General features: G+C 38.8%; 1 protein-coding gene across 1 annotated transcript in view; it reads left to right on the top strand.

Annotated features, from left to right (window-relative positions):
- The window catches only part of Dhc1 (dynein axonemal heavy chain 1), a 620,756-nt gene that overhangs the window by 554,209 nt on the left and 42,891 nt on the right, over positions 1-23,656 (top strand). Inside the window, exons 67-69 of the mRNA XM_090390121.1 lie at positions 4,307-4,459; positions 12,403-12,629; positions 16,578-16,850. Of these exons, the coding sequence (XP_090246247.1) occupies positions 4,307-4,459; positions 12,403-12,629; positions 16,578-16,850 (653 nt within the window). The remainder of the gene's footprint in view (positions 1-4,306; positions 4,460-12,402; positions 12,630-16,577; positions 16,851-23,656) is intronic.

The following is a 23,656-nucleotide window of genomic DNA, read 5'->3' as shown; positions in this document are numbered from 1 at the left end:
ATTCATGTCTCAAATCTATGATTATAACCATTGTGGGGAAGACAGTGATTATAAACCATTGTGCTACCAGCGCGGGCGTGCGGCTGGAGTTGAAGAATATGGGATTTGGTAAACGCGTGCCTATACGAAAGCCATTTATTTCTGGGGGAAAAAAAAAAAAATGCCCATAAAAATTTCTCGCATCATTGACGGGATTCAAACTCATGTCTTTTCCACCCGTTATGGGGAGGACCGTGATTATACCAACTGTAAAGGTTAATAATACTAATACAATACAATATTATTTGATAATGCTTAAACAAAATTCACTAATCACTTTATCTGTCTATATTATCTACCTACACGTACATGAAATCCGAACTCTAGAAATGAAATTCTAGAGTTTGGATTTAGTGTATGCGCCAAGTTAGATAAATTTATTATAGCATATTGTGTCTGTAGATTGCGTGTATCCTTCGGCATGCTTGTTTGCGCCTGTTTGATAATGAACCCGAGTTATATACCGCAAAAAAGCATGATGTGACTACGGTGAGGAAAAAGAACATAAAATTTCTTTGTCCCATTGAAGCGAATCCAGGTCTTTTCTGTGTTGTGTGGACGAACAGATTGTAGCCACTGAGCTAGTTCTAAGAAAGAAAAATCGGTATATTAAGAGTATACAAATAAATTTTTTGTTTATACTCCGGGACAATCACATAGATCAGAGGAGTCCACAAGATAGAGATAATACAAGAACACCATTGCATTTAATAGTTGCGCTGGCCTGAAACCACGGTCACTCAAATCGCGTGTACTTCTGCACCCTCGCTCTTGACCACTTGGCCAAGTACATTTATAAGCCTAATGTGACCCGTAGTCAATTTTGTGAATACTGGCATATCACCTCTGAGTTCGAAGAATTGACATTCTTCTGTACTTGACAATCGTTGCCTTTCCACACCGTCTGATTTTCATATGAATAGGAGAACTTTTATGACCCTTCTCACGCAGTAGCCGAGTAAGTCTATCTACTCAGGAGTTGTACTCCTCGCGTTCCTAAAGTTGGGTATTTCATCCCGAAGTAGCAAAACCACATGCAACTAATAGAACACATGCAATTAATAGACACGATATACTGATGCCTTCCTAACTCACTAGAATTTCACACGAATGAACATAAATTGATAATTTCAGACCGTTAGGATGCAGATTAAGCGCTGCAGTACCGTAGCGGAAAATTCGACAACGAAACCACCAAGTAATTTAATAAGACGATTGATATGAAGGGAGAAAAATCATGTATTTCTACTAAATATGTATTATAAATTTGAACTGCTATGCTCTTTCAAAAAAAAAAATCCATCAACTCATTAATAGCTGTCTCTGTTCACTCTGGAAAGCAATCGAGAAAAGAAATAACGTTTTTTGTCATTGAAGAAAAGAAATGTGTTTCTGGGAGCACAACCACATTTATGTCATTACGTGGAAGCTAGTAATTTCGCTAAATATTCACTAGGGCTTCCAGTTGTTAAAACGATGCGAGCGTATAATGATTCTTGAGAACTACAAATATCGTGTAATTATCCTATCTTTTCGCATGAAAGCGTCAAGGGAGATAAAAGGTTCTTTAATCGGTAACGAACACTCGCTGCTTTAATATCAGCAGTTTAACTCTAATGTAATAATAGTTAAGACAGCAAATAGAGTCGGAAATGTTGGGTAACATTCGCGAAAAGACCCTGAAGTTTTAACTAAAGTACTCAAAGGAGCTTTGAAATAATTTTTGCTGATAATTTCTGCAACTTACTGTAATTAAATTTTCGCAGTTTACGTGTTATATAACCGAGTAAACTCCGCATTAAATTGGAAAGGAAGGACAAAAAATAGAAAAAACAAAATGCTTTTTCTAGCCTCGGAGGCCTAAGAAATGGGTGGGGAGGGAAAGCTTTTAGTGGAAAATTCCATGATTATAGAGATAATAATTCATTGTTTGGTACTTAGGTTCTGATTAACTGTAGCAACTTGTCCAGGGAAGGTTCTCTAAAAGTCGGTCCCCACGGCCGACTTTTAGAGAACCTACTTTATTCTGACCACATCCTTTACAAAAATTTATTTAAATTTAAGAAAACTCATTTTTTCCAGTTTGTTGTTAGGTTTTAGGCTCATCCGCAACTTAGACCATATTGTACCGTCTGTATTACAAGGTGCGGCTAAAAATAAACGAGAAATATTTTTTAAATCATTTAGTATTTTAAATACAACAACTTCCATGTTTTTTCCCTTCAATGTACTCTCCAGCCGCGCTTATGCAGCGCTCCATTCGCAATTTCCAGGATCTAAAACATCAGAGTAAGTCCTCGTAAGATGCCGCCCTTAATTGCTGCAATGTGTTCTTCTGAATGTCTGCTAAGTCCTCAAATCGTTTTCTTTTGAAATGGATTTTAATTTTCGGGAACGGAAAAAAAAAATGTCGCACGGTGCCAGATATGGTGAATAAGGCGGATACTCCAATGTTGTAATCTTGTTTTCGTTAAAAAAAAAACTCTCTCACTGCAATAGAATGACATGGCACATTGTCATGATGAAAAGCCATCTGTCAAAATTGTTCTTACTGTTTCTTTGTCAATGTGTAGCTGTTATGCGATTAGTCAAATGCTCATCCCACGGTCTTGGTGCACGATCTCTCGGTTCAGAGACGGACGGGACATGTTTCCGTCCGTCTCTGAACCGTTCGTGTCATCCGTAAAAATTTAATAACAGTTCTTTGCTTTAAATTGCAAACGTTCATTTTTTTCTGCCAAAGAGTTAAAACACTGATTCACTTAAAGAGGCACAGTTAAATCAAAACTTAACCGATCTCAACGAAACAAAAACTGGTTTTAACAGGAAAAACAAGCTACAGCACGATATGAATGTTGTTGACATGAGCAGTAGTTAGGCGTTAATAAGAAACCATTCTCATTTCATTTTAGCCACACTTTGTATATTTGTAAAGTGTATGTTGTGCGGGTTGAAAAAATCCGGAATAACTTAGGGAAGAAACCTACTCTGTCCGCCTGAGATCGGCTAACTAAGGCCCTTTAGAATTTCCTCTAGTCTGAGAGGGTACTCGGACTCAGACCTCTCCAAACGTGTTACAACTCGGGAAATCACTATACTGTACAGTTTTTCCAGACTTGATGAATATCAAATTATGCTTCACTTTTTAAATAATTGAAAAAATAAAATTCTCTTTTACCAGCGACGAATGTCATTTACAAAAGTACGCTGAAAATTACAAAACCATCTTGTGAAGTCTTGATATTTGTTCGTTAATTAAATAGCAAAATATACAGAAAGAGAGAATCAAAACGAACTATATTACATTAATTAATTCCTCTTTATTTATGGATACAGATAATATTCCCATCGCGGAGAAAGGGACTCTAGGAGATTACAATTCTATAAATATGTGAATACAGGTAAGTTTCATTATAAACAGGAGAAAAGCAAGAGAATATGAACTGGAAATACACCACTTCATGAAATCTTCAGCTGAGATTAAGCAGCAGGAGAACTCAGATCTTGTCGCCTCGTCCTGCACTTAATTAAAATGAGGGCGTCATTGCTCATTTAATTGATGCGAGCACCATCTCCTTGAGTAGAAACTATCTCCTAAGGTTAGGTGTTTGTCAGCTGTACAGAGGCATGGTCTTGAGCGCAACTTGGTGAAGGAAGGATCGTCCAGACGTACATATCTCTAGGGTTTTTGTCTAAGATTCGTCCAGTGGCCATCTGAAGCTTGAACTCAAAACAAGTCCTGAGTGAGGGGTTTCAGTCGTGGAATATTGAACGCGACTGCCAGGTCGATGGTAGGGAGGTGAGGTTTTGTGGGTTTCTCATTTTAGGTATCAAAATTCTGCCGTGTAGGAAGGTTTTAGTTTCTTGAGTCTTATCATGGCCACTCATTAAAATGGCATAATGTAATGGGTTATACATCTGTACGTTAGGAGGGCAACTAGTTGGATCTTCATCTCCAGAATTAGATATTGCCATTGGCACACAGCAGCTGCGACTGTACTACATCACACCCCTTTACGTCTCTATTTTACATTTTCACAGAAAAATATTTGTCTTAAAAGACATACTTTATGCTGTATTAAAACAACTTGATATATAGCACGAAGATTAAATACAGAATTCGTGGAATTCTACAGTACTTTGGAATGGACATTATAATTATTTTATATTTTAGTGCATATATCTACTAAGGAAACATTTTCTTACCAAGTTCGAGAATAAAAATCGCTTTTAACATATTTTTTCTCTGTTTTTTTCCCCCACTTAGAATCCTTGGGAGAGAGGTATTCTGAAGGAGTGATTTTGGACTTGGAGGAAACATGGCGTGAAACTGATTTCAGCACACCTCTGATATGTTTCCTAACAATGGGCGCTGATCCTTCTGGACAGATTCAAGAATTGGCTAAGAAACACAATTTCGGTAAGTCGTAAAGGACAGTGTAATAGAAACTTTATAAAATTTAAAATAGATGCATAATTTGGAAATCTGTTCACAGAAGATGGAAACTGTAATGGGTAGCAAGTCTAATTTTAATATAAAATAGCCTCTGAAACCAAGTCGAAAGGTTTTCTATTGCGTATTACGAGGTGAAAGTCTTTTCCATTCGTGAGTTAGTGCAATTTATCATTTAACTCGGCACCAGTGACATTATATATCTAGTGGTAATATTGGCTGGAGTAATATCTTTTCCTTTTACAACCATGCTGCAATCTGTAAGCCATGAGTGTTGTATGCGAGCGCACTTTATTAAGACTTGACCTTTAAAGGAGACTGCTATGGTGAACGTATGCGATTTAAATATTAGTGCAACAGTTAATCATATTCTGTTTGCTAAAGGATTATATTGTGTTCTGTCAAATAATGCAGAAACTTTGTCATTTCCTGACAGCTGTTCTACCCTAATGTTGCTCTTCAGTGAAGCGGAAGCAAAAGTGTTCAGCTAAAAGCAGTAGCCGGACCAAACGCTTTTGGTATTGCTTTATAACTTTGGCTGACCAAAAGTTATCCACAAATTAATTTTAATATTACCAGAGTGTAGTAATTGTTCGAATAGATTCTTTAGTTATTATTGGATATTCTGATAATATGAAAAAGTGGGAAGATAGAGATGTAGCATGACAAACTTTACTTCAGATCTACGCTATCAACTAAAAGTTATAGGACATACACTGAGTAATCACTGAATTATGTACACCACTGTTAAAACTGAATGCGACCCGTTGGCCACGTGAGGTACGAGAGTACGGAGTTAGTCGACCTACGTAGCATAGATAAGGTGTCAGAGCTTCAGTACGTAGTAAAATTCCGAGCGTCATGGGTAAAAGGAAGGATTTATCGGACTTTGATAAAGGACAGATTGTGGAGCTCGACGAGCTGGTGCCTCGATTTCCCAAACGGCTGAACTGGTGGGGTGTTCGAGAGCCGCCGTAGTTAATGTGTACCAGGACTATCGTCAAAATAGTCAAACAACGACCCGACGGCAAAACTGCAAAGGTCAGCGAAAGGTTGATGTTAGAGGTGAGCGCCGGGCCCGACGACTCGTATAGACGCAGCACTGTTGAAGAGTTCACTACCCAGTACAACATGGGCCAACCCGGAACAATATCTGGCATGACCATGCGTCGCACATATGAGCTATACCAGCAAACGACCCCTACGGCATCCTCTCCTAACCAAGGTTCATTGGCGTAAAAGACTCTCTGGTGCAAAGAGCATGCAAATTGGACGTTAGAAGACTGTAAGAAGATGTGCTGGTCGGATGAGTCACGTTCGATTTAAGGGTGTCTATAAGATTCTGCGGCAACAAATTCTATTCTTCCACTAGCGCAGACCTTAGCTCACCAAGTGACCGAGGAGTTACCTGTCGGTGTGTAGTAGTAGTAATAGGGTTGTAGGTGCATCAGCCACTGAGACTATATTGCTCCGTATACAGGGTGATTCCGCAGGAAGAGTAAATATTTTGGGAGGTTATAATATCGATTATTCTGAATAAAGAAGGTCATATAAACGTGTGCCCAATTCTCAATGGATACGGAGATACAACTGTTTGAAACTGGCGCGCACAAAGCCATTATGAAAGGTATTAAAGAACGATAAATGACTTACTGTTTGTATTTATTGACTTTTTGAATGATACAAAACAAAACAATTTACAGATTTTTTACAGTTCACAATAAATGTTCGAAAATCCCATCGTCAACCTCAATGCACGTTGCAGCTCTTGTGGTAATATGACTTGTTGTTCTTCTGAGGTTGTCTTGGCTTTCCTTTATGAGGGCAGCAGTATCAAAAATACGAGCGAACAATTCGTCTTTTGTATTCACATTTTCTTTGTATACTGCGCTTTTCATCCATCCCCACAAACAAAATTCTAGCGGAGTGAGGTCTGGAGACCTATGTGGCCAACGAACGGGACCACAGCGGCCGATCCATCGCTCAGGGAAAGTTCGATTTAGATATTGTATCGCTAGACGGGTATAATGTGCAGGAGCTCCGTCATGCTGAAAGTGCATACCAATCCTTGTAACCAAGGGAACATCCCCCAATAGTAGTGGAAGTTCGTTTTGCAGAATTCTAGGTAAATGGGCCCTGTAAGACGATTTTGTAACATAACAGGCCCAATCAACTGATTGGCGATGATACCACACCACACGTTTACAGAGAAGCGATGTTAAAAATTTGTTTCTACAGTGGCATGCGAATTTTCGTCTGACCACCTCTGAGAGTTACTGGTGTTGTTGATATCGTCACTGGTGAAAGTAGCTTCATCGCTGAACAGTATTAATGGAATTAATCGGCGATTACTCTTTACCCACCGCTGGACAAAATTCCAATCACTGGGCGTCGTCTCCTGGTTGAAGGTGTATGTGAAATGGATACAAGCCGTGCTCGCGTAATGTTCGCCCTACTCTTGTCTGTGGAACACCGATACGTGTAGAAATTCTTCGTGTGGTAATAGTAGGACTACGTTCTACCGAATGAAGAATGTGTTCTATTTCATCCACATTTTGTTCATCTGCACGTTCAAAAGAAATATGAGCACTGGAAACTGTACCAGTCTCACGCAGTTTGGTGTAAACACTAGTAAATGCTCTTGAATCCGGTATTCTGCGGTTAGGAAACCGTCGACGGTATTCTCTACAAGTTAGGAAATCGTCGACGGTATTCTCTACGGTTTTTTGCTTCCACAAAAAACCGTAGACAAACACCATGTCGGCATACTCAGAATGTGTGAAGATGTGCGGCATTTTTAACAACACTTCTAACACCAAACAAACAAAGGAGTATAACGTGCGCGGCTCTTTGGGCAGTGCGTCAGGAGCTCGTTGGTGTGCATCAGCCAGCTCTGCTTGTTCGGCACATCCTGATATGTATTACGCCGATCCCTCTCTATGCATCAGAAATTTGTTCATCTGCTCCTGCCTCATAAGCGGAGATGGGGGAAACCCCTGGTGCCGTTAGACATCAATACACTTTACACTTTACACCTTCACAAGTATCTTAGTTTAGAGTACTGGTTACTTAGATGGACGAACAGGGTGGTAGGCCACCCCCTAACTATCTCCAGATCGATCATACAAGCAAATCTGGACACCACTCCCTGGAGACATCATGGCAAAAATGTCTTCACGCTTACACCGCTTATAACGGAGCGAATTGATGCTCGATCGGTATCCATATTAATCTCTGGCAAGAGGGGAGCACCCCGACTCCTGTCTCCCTCTGCGTTTTACGTTGTCAAGCATTGATTCCCTGAGGAATATGTTTCCAGCCAAATCTTCGGATCTTCAATAAATTTAGGATCCACCCTGATAGGTTCTGTGAAGACAAGCCCTACAGGAAGGAAATCCTAAAGAACTGTTACCAGATAATGAATCTATGATACTCACCTGCTCCTGGACATGACTGACTGTTGTTTTTTTTTTAACTTGCCTATTTGTATTTGACAAAGACTTTTTGTCTTCATGCAATTAAATATTTTGTATGTTACTGTATATTTTGTATATTATTGTATATTTAATCCTGTAAATGTCTTGGGTCGAGCACACATGTACTCTTGTTTATTGTACATGTGTTCCTCTCACCTTCTGTAAATATTCACGCCCTTCTGGCACAGAGCCGTCCCGGGGTGAGCCAAGGTTTATTGGAAAATAAACTGATTTTAATAATAATAATAATAATAAACAGTGGCAGGTTGTAACTGCTTCTTGGTAACATTTGTTTCAGGGAGCTGTGCGCGCCAGTTTCAAACAGCTGTATCTCTGTATCCATTGAGAATTGGACACATGTTAATATATATTTTTTACTCAGAATAATCGATACTATAACCTCCCAAAATATTTACTATTCCTCCTGAATCACCCTGTATATACTAACAAATTGGTCCTAGCTGCTAAACACACCAACACCAACATGCCCACTGCTACTTCCCTGGCATGCGCATTTTCAGCTGGGACTGCGCCCAAAATTAATAGTGATAGTAAGTTTAGGAGTGTCTGGGGTAGCAGTGAAGACAGAATGAAGTGAGCCGAATACTTGTAAGAATGAATGAAAGCATGTGTGAATGAGAAAGAACAAAGTTAATTCCTATTATTGTTGTAAATACTTAGTTGTACTTAAGACTTTAATTATTCTACTCTGTAAACTAACATATTTATATTAACACTACATACCATTGCATTCGCCTTGGTGTGAGAAAGAAGATGAATAAAAATTGAAAAAAAAAAATGTATCACTTAAAAGAAAATGAAAGAAAAAAAGGAGTATAAAAAAGTAGAAAATGTAAGGGGTAAAAAAGTAGAAAATAGTAAGAAAATGTAAGAAAAAAGTAAAAAACAGAATTGAAGCAGTGTGAATGATGATTAAGTGAATTAAATTGTCTCTCTCCCACTTCCCCCGTCCTAGATAGGGTGATGGGCAGATGGCCATATAGCTCCCTGCTCATCCAAGCAGACACCATGCCGTAGCTATTTAACCGGTGGGTTGTGGGACGCAGGCACTTGTCAGCAAGACTAACCTCTGACCTTTGTGTGAATGAACAGCAAACAGGTGCCCCAACATAGGATCCCTATCCCTATGTACTTTCACTCCTACTACCCAGGTTGATTGTTCTCTCACTTCCCCATCCCCTTCCCCCAATCTGGGTGGCACCTCTCCCCTTCACCTGGTGGGTAACCCCACTGCCACCTGTCAACTCCCACCTCCGGGAAGATGGGCATTCTACCCCGGGGAGGACCCTCTTGTGTTCTCCCTTTCAACTATGCGGGTGCGTTTACTACCCGCCTCCTCGTGGCGCTGGACGGTAAACTAGAGGTTTTTGTGTGAAAACACAGCCCCTAAGCTAAGAGACGGCGTGAACAACACAACCCCACACTAATACTACACGAACATCCACTAAACTACATAAATCTGGCTTTTACAGAGTTTTGTATTCATCGCATTGCCTGACGCCTAGTTAGGGGACCCCTGGAGCCGCATTACAATTAACACTACCCTATGAGCAAGCCAAAAAAACGGGAATGAAGTGATGTGATCTCAACCCGTGTTTTTATAGGCATAAATAATTTGCATAATGTGTGGCTCTGTAAAGTGGTAGATCGATTTCTATTGAATACTTGGAATTTGCATGCCAGGATGCCTATTATATCAAATATTCGCCTTCGGCTACACTGTTCACAATAAAATATTCATGAAAAATATTTTATTTTTCTTGAATATTTTATTGTGCTTTTTAAGGAATTGTTGGAACACAATTTCTAGAAAAGCAGGAACCTTTGAAATTTCGAAAATAATTCATGAAATATAACTCTGCTATTATTCTGAACTGTAAAAGACAAGTCACAATATTAAAATCTTTAATATAAATCCGCTGGACCAAGTCTTTTTGGTACTATACCTTTATCAAGATTTGGCAGTTGTATCGTCGATGCCAGTGTATAATGTAGCATTCTATATGCCTGTATGCAAAAGGCATGGATTAATTGTAGCAGATATACTGTATACTTACATAGTGAACAAGGCCTCCGTAGCCGAGTGGTCAGGAGCGGGAGTGCAGTAGCACACGCTCTTTGAGTAGACCGGAGTTCAAGCCCCTGACGGTCGATCTGCCAACCCGCACTGGACCAGCGTGGCAGATTATGGTCCATTTCCCTCACCATGAATTGTTGAGTAGGCTTCCATCCTGCAGTGGGTTGATAATGGTTGCACTTTACCTTATATAATGAACACTATGTTTCCTTTAAAATAATACGAAAAGTTAAGGTAAAAATTAGTTTGAATTTCTCTAGCTTTTAATAAGCAAAGTTGTTACAACTGTTAGGTTGGACTTTAATTCCTGATGAATATTGGAAGTGAATATCTTCATAAGTAGGAAAAACTCCGTCTTTCAGAGAGTGCACTTTGATTTCTTCAACTTGTAGAATGTATAAAATTATTTGAGTAACTGGTATCCAATAATAACAAAAAGCAGCTTGTTAGTTACTTTAAAAAATTAGTGGATTTGCCCTTTTTGAATAATTTATCAAATAACAACCATTTTTCGCTTTTTAATTCATTCGTGTAGAAAGAAAAACTAATGAATTAATATCATCTCTTTTCAGAATACCGATGGGAATACCAGCTAATATATTTCGAACTTTTTTCTTGTGCAGAGCGGAGACTTTAAAATCCCACATTTCAATCTCTTTAAATAATGTCTTTAAGACATTTTCTTTTCTGTAAAACGCCATTTTTTCTCAGCTGAATGATAAGCTCCTGCGAAACTTGGATTGTGGCTGTAAGCAGTAATTGAACAAATAAATTCTTATCAAACTCCTTGAAGCGTAAACTCTTGAACAGTTTTGTATTTAAACTGCCTTAAAGGCTTTTGCTCTCTTTTAGGAATTGTTTTTCCTTGAAATGTTTCGTTGATTTTAATATATCAATCAAATTGTTTTAGTGTTAAAATTACCTGTCTATAAAAGTGGATTATCTGTCTCTTAGGAGATTTGGAATATTGACTCTTTTGAATTCATTCTGAGTACTTTTAATTTGATTTATTTATTAATTGATTTACACAGTACAGTTGTACTTGTGTTTGCGGGGTCTATGTGGTGTTGTTGTGTTGGTTTTGCGCCAAAGATAAGGCTATGAGACATCACTGTATTTTGTCTGTAAAGTGCGTGTATTTTGTGGGCAGTTGCCTATTTTCCTGGACGAAAAACCCCAACTGTAAAACAGGGCTGTAAAAACCCTGAAACCATTGTCCGAGACCGATTAACTCAATCACAATATTAAAAAAAAAAAAAAAAAAAAAATCCATAAACATTCCTCCCGTTTGGGCGGGATTCGAACCCAGGTCTCTTTATAGGGTGTGGAATAACAGCGATTATTTTTTTGACAGATCCGCAGCTGTTCCGGGAGGATAGGAGTAACCTGTTTCAGGAGGATGGTGTTCAGGAAATTGGTCACCGAGTCATCTCACGTAGTGGTCAGGGACCCAGCGGGGTCATTGTTGCTTCTGCGACTTCTCCTTTAGAGGTGTCTGTTATTGGCTACTCTATAAACCACTCTCTATGAGTCAGCATTCCCTGTTGTGGAAACAAGATTTTCCCAAGTTTTGCGCTTGGTGTCCTTTATGAGTTTGGTGTATCGATTCGTTGTGTCTTTATACCTGTCCCTCATAGCCGCTACCTCAGCGGCCGGCCAAGGTCGCCGGGTCCGTTGGAAGTCCTTTCGTCGTCTCATTACTTCTCTTCTCAGGTTTTGAATGTCTGGGGCCCACCAGGGCATGGCGCCTGGTTTTGGGTTTTACCTTTTCATAGCCTGTTCGCTAGCTCTTGTGATAATTTCTGTAACTTTTCTTTGCAGGTCATTTGCCTTTCTGGGTCGGCTTGCAGTCTGGGAGTGCTCCCCCCAACCTCAGTAGTGAGTTTTTCCTTGAAGGTTTCTCAATTTGCATTATTAACTGTGAAGCGGTTTAGTGACGTTTTTATCATTGGGGCTCTACTGAGTTAGTTCTATATCTGGTATGTAATCACTCTGTGGTCGGACGTGGTCCAGGAGTCTTGGACCGTCCAGTGTTTAATGTATCGCGCGACGTTCGCAGTTATAGGGTTCCTTATCCGTAATATATTACGGATAAGGAACCCTATAACTGCGTTGATTGGCTGTTGTTTGTCGTCTTAAGCCACAAATTGTAAGTGATCAGCTTTTCCCATATAAGGAATGCTGACGTATATTTAATTCGCCAAAAGAAGTATAGTGTTAAATTGGTATAGGTAGCAACATTATTTTTTATCAATGTATTTCTCCAGTTCTTATAACGGTATTAATTATTTACTTCGTGGAAAAGCTTTAGAAAAATCTGTTTTGTTTTTTTTCAGAATGTAACTCTATATCTATGGGTCAAGGGCAAGAAGTTTCAGCCAGAAGAGTGCTAAGTTACTCCATGGAGCGAGGAGGATGGGTACTATTTCAGAATTGCCATCTTAGCCTTCAGTTCTGTGAAGAGATGCTGGACTCTATTTTGGAAACTGATTCTATTAACGAATCTTTCCGACTCTGGATTACCACAGAAGTCAATTCCCAGTTTCCTATTGGCTTGTTACAGGTAACTATGAATTCCACTAACATTTATTAGTCCAAACATTTCTATGCTGAAGTCAGAGGAGTTCACAAGATAGAGAGATGCAACATTGCTGTATTTGGTAGTTGCATGGGTGAAAATTGGGGCTGGGAATTTGTGGTTAATTATTCCAAATATATACAGTGGTTGTAAAATTAAAAAAAAAAAAAAAAATCAAACAAAACAAGCGGCAGAGATATCATCTCGGCGGAAATGTAATAAATAAATAATAGGATAAATAAATAACATACAGCAGATTGAATTTAGTTAAAAATAAAATACAGTAACAATAATACATCAAATTAAAATAATAAAATAAAATAACAACACGACGGTTTTCTTGAATTCAAGTTTCCCTGAAATTCTTGCCGAGCCGGAGCGATCTCACATCAGTTGATGGTTGTGCAGATCCAGGATGCGCCGTCTGTACTTTTTATCATCAACGATTTTGCACAGGTCGGCGTCCAAGGACCGAGCTAGATGGAGCTTCTAATAAGAGAGGAACTGATCTTTAAAATGATAACTAATAATAATTAGTTAATTCTATGTGAATTTAGTAATTTCGGCCATAATTACCAAATGCACATAAGTCAAAGGTAGGAGCTCTCACTGTTCTTTGTATCACCAAATAAAAAAAATGCAAGTATTGGCATACCACCAAAGTTGAGGTCTATGGGGAGTCGTAGGTTTAGGTATTACTTTTAAAAATAAATGTAAAAACCACTAATGGAAGTTATTTTTTTTTTATGGTTAATTTTGATTACAATGTAATTAAAACTTAATTGCCATAGAAAAATGTTTTTTGAATATAAGTTTATCACATCGTACTAACCTTTGTTAATTTTAAGAACAAGTCAGGTCAAGTTTCAATGCGTTGATGATGAATGTTTGGTTTTGCAGAGATTTGACGTGCCGAAAGTGAATAGAAATATTCAAAGCTCTGGTCCGAAATAATTCTGTATATTCGTTTTTTGTTTTATTTTATTTTATTTATTTATTTATTTTATTATATATTTTTTTTTTTGCGGTAAGGTTGGATCTAGCGGTCGCAGTGACGTCCGTTCGCGATCACTGAATCCTCGAACATGGATTACACCTGCGATTACCATGATTTTTTTCCTAAAAACCATTACTTCCCATTGAACACAGTTTAATTGGATTAACCACTCTTAAACTATGTGAATGTAATAGTGCTGGAAACTCAAGCACATTGCTTATTTAGGTAACTGCTGCTGTTACCAAAAAAAAAAATAATAATAATAATGAACCAACCAAATTAATTGATAAACGAAAACCCTACTTTCAGCGCTCGAAGAGTCATCCTCATCCCTTTGCGAGGTGTGCGCGATGCTGCGGTCCATGTTACTCAAAAAGACTAAAGAAATCCATCCCCAAAGACAAAAGCAAAGTCCTAAATAAGAAGTTAACTGAAATCATAAAATAATAATAATAATAAAAAAAAAGAATTAAAGGAATAGGGGTATCACAGGCATGATTTTTTCAGCACCAAAAATACCCCATTTCCATGGCCAGCCCTCTTCAGGCTAACAAAAAAGAGCAACCATACAAAACGTAAATATTGAGACTACCAATGAATTGACAGAACTGAAATTAATGCAAATATGCAAAAAGAAAATTATCAAATCAAACTACTGAAATAAATAATTAAACATGACGTTATTAACTTAAAAGAAGATAATAAAAGAAGACATAAAGGAAGGGCTAACAGCACCAAAGATCGTGTTAAAATCAAAAAAAGAAGGAAGGGAGTAGGGAAGATAAGAAAAAAGGTTACTATTGGACTGGCTGTTTGCAGCAAATAATACCATCAAATAAGAAAAGAAAAATAACGCAATGGTATAATTAACAAAATAAACAAAGGATTTAATTGAATCAGTCACTCTTAACCCATCTTCCCGTGGTGAAAGTAGGCTTTCGTTGTTTGATTTGGATCCTTAGTTAATTAGTTTTTTTATGGTAGTAGCAGTAACCTAAATATATAATGCTGTTTGAGCACTACTACGTTCACATAGTTTAAGAGTAATTAATTCTGTTAAACAGTTTGTTTATTTGGTTAAATATACCAGTAAGTTTTCTTTTTAGTTTCTTATCTGAAGGCATAGCTTCTGAACTCTTTATCGTCATATTCATCGAATTTACTAGATGAATTTGCTAGAATTTGCTTGAAATTTCTGTACGACAACCGTACAGAAATTCCAAGAGATATTACCACGTACACTTCGAGATCTTCGTGCAACTGGTGAAATATGTGTTTTTAGATCCATCCTCGATGTACATGCTCACATGATGATTTTTCATTCACTTTTTTCATCACCCGCGACTTTTTTCATCAACATGATGAACTTCTCATGAAAGGTTTTCTTTGAAATTCGGGTTTTCCTTCCAGCAAATATCAAAACGACCGAAGAACACGCGCAATTATACAATAATTGCGCGTATTCTAACGCCTGGTAGCATTAGTTGTTTTAGCGCTTAACCTAACCATCACGTTACCAGAAACCTAATACCACGGGATTTCTTCCTCTTCTGTGTGTGTGTGTGTGTTGCAGGGAAGAGGTACTTGAAATAGTGACTTTTATATAGGATTCCCACGTACTGCGAGTTTTTTTTTTTTTTTTGGTAGTTGTTGGCGCATCGGCTTCTGTGGCCATAATGCACCTCCCAAGGTTTTTGCAGTACTTTGATCCAAGCCCTAGGCGGGAATCGAACCCGCGACCTTTGGGTTGCCAGGCAGGCACTTTACCCACCCGGCTAGCCCGGCCGGCTCGTACTGCGAGTTAGACCTCGTCAAGTCAGTGAATAACATTCTTGGATACATGTTGTAACATGCTATGAACGAATCATCATGTGAGCATGTACACGTCTCACATTTATTGAGAACTATTGTGTAAATTAAGGACTGGGGCAAAAGCAATTATCATTTAGGTCTATTTCTGTTTGTGATTTCCTCCGATCTCAATGAAGCGAGTGCAAGCAAACTTTACATTCCAGAGGGATCTTCGAGGCTTCATTCAATCGAAAATTTTGGGGTTGCAAATGTCAGGAAGCAGCATTAATTTTGTCTGATTTTCGACGAATGGACTTTGCCACACGTACTTCATTAAAAATATTTCTAAACGATGAAAACATCTTTACTAAGAACTATCTGTGTATAAAATGATTTCAAGATAATTCAAAGTGCCCAACAAAGCGATTTATCAGAGCACTTTAAAAGTGATAACGCCTCTGGACTAAATAAATAGTTTATACCCTGATACATCCTGAAGGTCACCAGACGAACTTTTAATTTATTTTAACTGCTTTTAATGCATCTGATATAATGGGTCGTTAATTTTTTGTGCGGGCGTATGATTTGATTGCGCAACATGCGCATAAGTATTCATTTGCACTACTACCCCAGTACCACATCCAATCCTTTTACCAATTACATTGAGTATTAAATTTGCCCGGATAAAGTTCGGCTTGCTTTAATAAACTGACTTCGATAGACCTGTTTATTAGAGTATTATAGCGAAAAGACCAGGGTTCACCAACTTTTCTGGACACTAATTAACGTGATAGAAGTGTAAAATTCCCAGAAGTTATTTTATTTATCATTTTTTAATTTAATTTTGCAACATCGGTTTACACTTGATAACATTAAACCATTTGCTTGTCTGCTAGAAGTATATAAAATGCATGATCAGAAAATAGGATGCTTTCGCCTAATTCACTTTTATAGCCTCCTTTTTTTTTTTTTTTTTTTTTTTCATAGCCCTCCATTATTGCTAGCTTTATGAAGTTGCCTGCCTACACGTAGTTCCCAGACTCGCTTCGAATTTATTTTCCTGTCACAGAGTGAGTGAGTGATCTGACACGAGTTTGTTATCCTTCTAAAGCAATCCTCTTACAAGAGAATTACATCTTTTCCAGATTTCTATCAAGTTCACGAACGAACCTCCCCAAGGAATCAAAGTAAGTCTGAAGCGAACCTACAATGGCCTCACTCAGGATACTCTTGACTACAGCACAGCTTCTCAGTGGCACCCTTTACTGTTCGCTGTTGCCTTTCTACACACGACACTTCAGGAACGCCGCAAATACGGTGCTCTGGGTTGGAATATTCCATACGAGTTCAACCAAGCAGATTTTAATGCGTCGGTACATTTTCTTCGCAAGCATCTCGATGACATGGATCCCAGAAGGGTGTGTATTTTTCCTTACTTGTAATTTACTCGTAAGTACTATAATAGAATATGCCAGTACTAAAGCAAGAATGGTGGAATGGGAAAATTGTCATACTTAAGAACTTTTCACTTTGAGATAAACAGATTGTTTCGATTATGACACTAGAAATTAAAAAGACTCAAAATTCGTTAGGTTCATGAAAGCATTATTAAAAGAAATGAAACTACTGTATTTGCAAACTTTAAGTCTTATTTTAATATTTTCCTTATGCAAATAGTCTCTGCTTACTCACACCGTGTGGAAAAAGTCCAAGTTCTATTCGGTCTTAGACAAAAGTTTAAAAATTATGGGTGGAACTTGTGGTTTCGTTTCACACCTTTTCTAGTTAGGCAGTCCCGGATCGGAGTTGTGATTTTTCACCCAGAAAAACCAGGCATACCAATTACATAATACACACAATTTCCAGACACGCTATACTGACGCCTCATGGTCTTATTTGCCTCGGCGCTACTTCTAAACAGCTACCCATTGTCAAACGAAGAAACACTAGGCTTAGTTGCATTAGACTATTAATTATTCCCCACACAGTGGCATCACTACCTCACAGTTGTAGCCATGGGTAGGGAACCAATTCCGCTTCCTTTCCTATAGTTGTCTTCTCCTTCATCCTCCACTACCCATATTGGGTGACTATTTCTAATATGGATCATATATCGATTCCCATCTGTGGCTGTACAAGTATGTGTTCACAGGCCGATTTGCATCTGAGAGCGAAAAAAAATTCAGCAATAATAATTGCTGAATAAATTCAGCAATTCAGCAATGTCCCCGTCAGGTGGAGGGGACGCCTGTCCTCTCCACCTGACGTCGGCTAACTACGGCCACGATTGAAGAGGCCTGAAGACCGGAATCGAACCCAGATATTTTCTGTGAACGAGTGTCAGGCAGCGATTGTATCGTGCCGATTAAGTTACCATAGGAGACATTTCGGAACATGTATGTGTGCACAGTTATTAAGTTAAACTAATAAATATTGACTAATGATATAAATTTTCAAAGTATGAAATACCTGTAGTGTATAGCGATAATTATTAATACATAAATTTCCCAGCGAATTATATTTTTCAAAGGAGCACTATCCTTACTCAATATCAACAAAGAAACATGTTGCAAACGATGGTATTACCATGCCATCATCACATCCTTAGATCTAGTGCAATGTAAACCACACACACTGGCCAAAAAAAATATATATATATATATACACGAACCTTTGTATTACGACAGTCACCGATTGAACATGCCCGGGATGTTTAGGGAGACGAATTAGAGTGCGTTTGCCTTCTTATAGAAATCGCTCATGCGCTAAGGTCCACTCTTGTGAAGGAAGGAAATTTATTATGTTAATGAATTGATAGGCACTACACTATTATATCACGTGGTAGATTAAGTAATTTATTATCTAACTGATACAATTTTAAAGGAATTGAACCATCTTAATGTCAAACACTTACTATTATATCACGTGGAATCTATTCGTCTGGTTAGACCGGATCAAGAGAATCCAAGATCACGTTAACAGGCCTGAAGAGGGTAAACATTGAGTTCCGAAACGTAGCCATAAATAGTAAAAGTGTTTGGCAATTTAAAAGAATTGGGTTGGCTCAATTCCTTTAAAATTGTATCATTTCGATAATAAATTACTTAATCTACCACGTGATATAATAGTGTAGTGTTTATCAATTCATTAACATAATAATGTACGATCACGTAGATCCCCTCTTCCAAATAATGGCATTTATTATTATCACAGGGCCTTATTATCATCACCCTTGTAAAATATCAAAGTTCGTTGTGAGAGTTCTTTGGCTTTTCGAGGGGTTGAGTGGATAATGCTCCCCAATTAAATGTCTGAATTACACAGGACTAGTTCCTCAAGTTTTTATGGTCGTGTTCTCATGATTATGATTCAGGAAAATAGAGTTGTAAGCCTATTTTTTTTTCCAAACTCAGCAATTATGGGCTTATACTCTTCGGCACACGATTTGGTGAAATCTATCAAGTACATATTTTTCTTTATATCTGAGATTTTATGATTGTAACTAATTTTCAGGAACTGGAATTTTAAGAGTAGTGACAATTTATATTTTGCAAGTGTCTGTTTGTATTTGATAGCTGTGCATATATCAATCCACTTGTACATGATATTCCCTGTCAGAGACTTGTGAATTTGGAATCTCCTCTTTTTGATCTTCTCTGGCTCAAAATATCTCTACCTCACTGTGTCAAATTCATCTGTTGTCTCTAGCGTTCTCCCAACTCCACTGCTCACTTGGAGCTCTTTGACTTCCTCCCTTTGCATCTTGACTTTCCCCAGTCCCAACTTTCCTAACAGTGAGGTAATTTTAATTGGTGATTCTAATGTTCACAACTCCAGCTGGCTTCCGTTTTCTCGTCACACCGACCCAGCTGGTCGAGATGCTGAGGCTTTTGCAATTACTAATGACTTTTCACAGAATGTTCATTTACTTACAAGGATGCCGGACAGTCCTAATCATACAGCTAACACGCTTGATCTTTTTCTCACAAACAACCCTTCTAAGTACACGGTCGAAGTGAGAGGTCCTTTAGGTACCTCAGATCACAACTTGGTGATTGTCTCTTCTCCAATGGAACCTTTATCTCATGGCTATTCCCAACCTTGTATTGTTTGGCATTACAAGAATGCAAAATGGGATGACCTGCGAGACTTCTTTTCTTCTTTTCCTTGGTCTGATTACTGTTTCAAAACTTCTGATGTCAATGTTTGCCCAGATCGTGTCAGTGAAATTATTCTTGCAGGAATGGAATCCTTTATCCCACACTCCACTTTAAAATTTCGTACTTTATCTAAACTTTGGTTTTCCAATAAATGTGCTAAGGCTGTCCAAGAGAAGAATGTTGCATATCGTAATTGGCTTGTTTCTAATTCTTCGGTTTCATTTTCTGCCTACACCAAAGCTCGCAACAATTGTAAAGCAGTTATTAATCAGTCCAAACTAGAGTTTGAACAGGCTAAGAGTAGAAAACTTGCTTCTTGCCCTAATGGCAGCCGAGCATTCTGGTCTCTTGCCAAAGCTATTGGCCGCAACTTTTGCCCATCTCTGCTCCCACCTCTGTCCAAACCAGATGGTTCTGTTGTCACTTCAGCCAAGGATAAAGCTGACCTGCTAGCATCCCATTTTTATTCCAGCTCATGTATTAATGACCTTGGTAAAACACCTCCCACCATTCCTAAAACGCTCCATTCAATGCCTCGTGTGGTCTTCTGTCAAAAGGATATCAGAAGGATTTTGATGAATCTTGATGCTAAGAAAGCTCCAGGTCCTGATGGTATTTCTCCTGTGCCTGTGCTCCTGAACTTACTCCTATTCTTTGCCGCCTTTTTTCACTTTCTTATTCCAAAGGTGTTTTTCCTTCTGCTTGGAAATTTGCTCATATCCAGCCAGTTCCTAAAAAGGGTGACAAATCCCTCCCATCCAATTACCGTCCCATTGCAATTACTTCTACTCTTTCTAAAGTAATGGAGAAATCAATTAACCGCCAACTCTTAAACTACCTAGAAACCTTCCATCTGATCAACGATCGCCAGTATGGATTCCGTCAGTGTCGATCCAGTGGTGATATTCTGGCTTGTGTTAACTATATATGGGCTAATTCAATGGAAAAGTTCCGTGAAACGCAAGCATTTGCTCTTGACATCTCAAAGGCTTTCGATCGTGTTTGGCATAAAGGTCTTCTAAACAAGCTTCCATCTTATGGTTTGCCAACTGTCTTTCAGCATTAGCAGAGCCATATGATGCAAGAAAGCAAGCTTATGCAGCATCAGCCAAAAAAAAAAAAAAACACTTCCATTTCACCCCTCCGTTCGTTCGAAATACCTGTCCAGCTGACCCTTAAATTTATTTAGGCTATCAACTTCCACCACAAGGGATGGAAGTCTGTTCCACCAACCAACTTCCCGCTGGCTAAAGGCAAATTTCCGCACATCTGTCTTTCCTCAATTTGAATTTATGCCTTCTCAGGCGATTATTCTGAGCAAGAGGAAGAATCATATCATAATCTGATTTCTCCTCCACTCTACTCTCATTTATTACAAGACTATCTAGCTTACTGCCAGAGTTGAATACACCTCTGGCATTCCCCTCACTGAATAACTCCTTATGTGTGACTGTCGATGCAAAATATTCATTTAGTTTGTTAGCTACCTGAGCAGGATCATCAACAGTTGAACCATCGATATCAAGTGGACCAATCTGATTCATCCCCTTCCTTCTAGAGTTTACATAAGTAAAGAACTCTTTGCTGTTTTTCTTTGCATCCTTTGCCAAAGATTTCTCGTAATCTGCCTTCGCCTGCCTAACCTTCTTTGTTAACTTGGTTATAGATCAGCTTATATCTATCATAGGCTTCTGTGTCACATGTTAATTTATATGTGTACCATGCATTTTTCTTCTCTGCCATATGTCTCATTAGTTCATCTGACATCCATTTAGGCCTAAACCCTGAACAGTATTTCTTAGTTGGTATGTAAAGCCTAGTAGCTTCCAAGATAAGTTCTTTGAATGCTTCCCATTTTGAATTTGCTGTTGGTAACATCATCAGTTGGTCCCACTGTCTAGAATTTAAATACTGTCTCAGACCATCGTAGTCGCCTTTACGAAAGCAATAACCCTTCCCTTTACCCTTGATGGTAGTTACCTCTTTGAATAAATCCCACTTCAGCACACTGTGATCACTGCCGCCTAATGATTCCTTTATCTGCAGATTCTTAATGCATGCAGAATCAATACTGATAATCAGATCAATAGTATTACTCCCTCTAGTTGCCTTCCGAACATGCTGATGTCGAAAACAATCATCCAATAAATCCACAAAAGCCTTTCTAGTATGTGAGTGACCAACCCACAAATTCCAGTCAATATCTTTGAAATTAAAATCCCCCATTATAAGACTCTGATTTACTGGCCCACTCTATTTCCCTGTACAGTTTCTTATTATACTGATCAGAGTCATTAGGCCTATAGCACACTCCAACTCTCAATTTTGATCTCCCAATGCTTATGTCACACCAAACTGACTCGACACTGCACTGTCCAGCGATGTCGACTGGCTTCACTTCCTTGGATTTTATGTGTTTCTTAACTAATAGCATAACCCCTCCTCCCTTCCTATTCTGTCTATCCTTTCTGTAGATATTGTACTCCCCAAATTCCAGTTCTGCATTCCTTATATCTGTGTGACACCACGTCTCTGATATCCCAACAATATCCGCCTTTGATGCTTTAAGCAATACCTCAAATTCATCAAATTTATTTACCAAACTCCTAGCATTGGTGTACACGCAAGTATACATGCACCTGTTCCTATTCTTAGCTACCCTAACACAACCCATGTGTTTACTTGTACCGCAATGACTCCCAGCAGTCTCTGAAATATCCTGCATCTTGTTTTCCAATCTTCTGCTCATCCCAATAGAAGCAGTGCAAGAATCATTTTCACCTCTTCCAGTGGCTACTGTTAATCTATTAGTCCTTGTATCTCCCCCCCAAGCTAGCAGTTTTCCGACCCACCTAACACTGCCTCAGCAAATATTCTTGCACCTTTTCTATTCAAGTGTATCCCATCCCTGTAGAAGCAGTCTCTCCTGTTAACAAGTACAGACCAGACTGAAAAAAAAAAAAAAATTCTACCCCTTGAGCCTTGCACAATCTTTCCAGGGCCGAATTGATCGACAAGGCTCTCATCATATACTCCCTCCTCTGGTGTCTGGGCAGAATTGCAGACACTTTCAAATTCAACCCTAATTCACGGCTTTTTTTCAACAGTGACCTGTACTTGTTAAGTAATTCTGCCGGTCTCCTACTCTTAATATCATTAGTGCCAACGTGTACAACTATATCACCTTTTGCGCCCTTAAAAGATGATATCCGCTCTACAGCGTCATCAGCCTTTGCACCTGGCAGACATACCATGGTCCTCTTCCACCTATGCTTTTTACAAAGCATGTTTCCCGTTTCCCTGACAATAGAGTCACCAACAACTACTAGTTCCTGTGGGACCAGCGCATTCTGCCTTGGGGGTTGCCGCTGTGTTGCGTGATGACCAAGTGCAAGCTCTGGCGTTGATGTGTGCAGCTGTGAGCTTGATGGGCCCCTCAAATTAAATCCTTCCAGGGCATCCACCCTGCCGATTGCTCCACAAACATCATGCAAGCAGTGCATTTTAAAAGGCTGTGATTCAGAGGGCAACTGCCCCCCCCCCTCAATTCTCCCCTGAGCCACAGCACTCCCATTAGCTTGAGCCTTTTGCTTTGCTGCTCTCGTCTGAGTCATTTGGTAATTGGTTATCCAGTTTTCTCTCTGATCACTCACTGAGGGTGATGTTAGATGGCTCTCTGTCTTCTAACTTTTCCACTAATGCTGGTGTCCCCCAAAGTCAGTTCTTTTCCCCATTTTCCCCAGTCTTTTCCTCTTGTATATTAATGACCTTCTTCCATTGACTGGAAACCCTATCCATAGTTTTTCCGATGATGGCACATTGCATTCCCCTTTCCATTTTGAGAAACCTTGCCCTGCTCAATCAGCTTCAACTTCTCGAATATCTGCTACCAATTCCTTAAATGCCGATCTCCAGGTAATTCTCCAGTGGAGCAAAGACAACTTAGTTGATTTCAATCCTTCTAAAACTCAGTCTTGTCTTATATCTCACAAAAAGGAGTCTTCTGCTCCTATGTTTATCTTTGTTGACACTGCGATTCTAGGCAAAATGATATATCTCTTTTG

The sequence above is a fragment of the Mastigoproctus giganteus genome, chromosome 2 (assembly GCF_048544385.1).
Source record: "Mastigoproctus giganteus isolate SK-2022 chromosome 2, ASM4854438v1, whole genome shotgun sequence".
Lineage (NCBI taxonomy): Eukaryota > Metazoa > Arthropoda > Arachnida > Uropygi > Thelyphonidae > Mastigoproctus > Mastigoproctus giganteus.
Note: the sequence above shows the minus strand (reverse complement) of the source record. Positions and strands in the feature narration are given on the sequence as shown.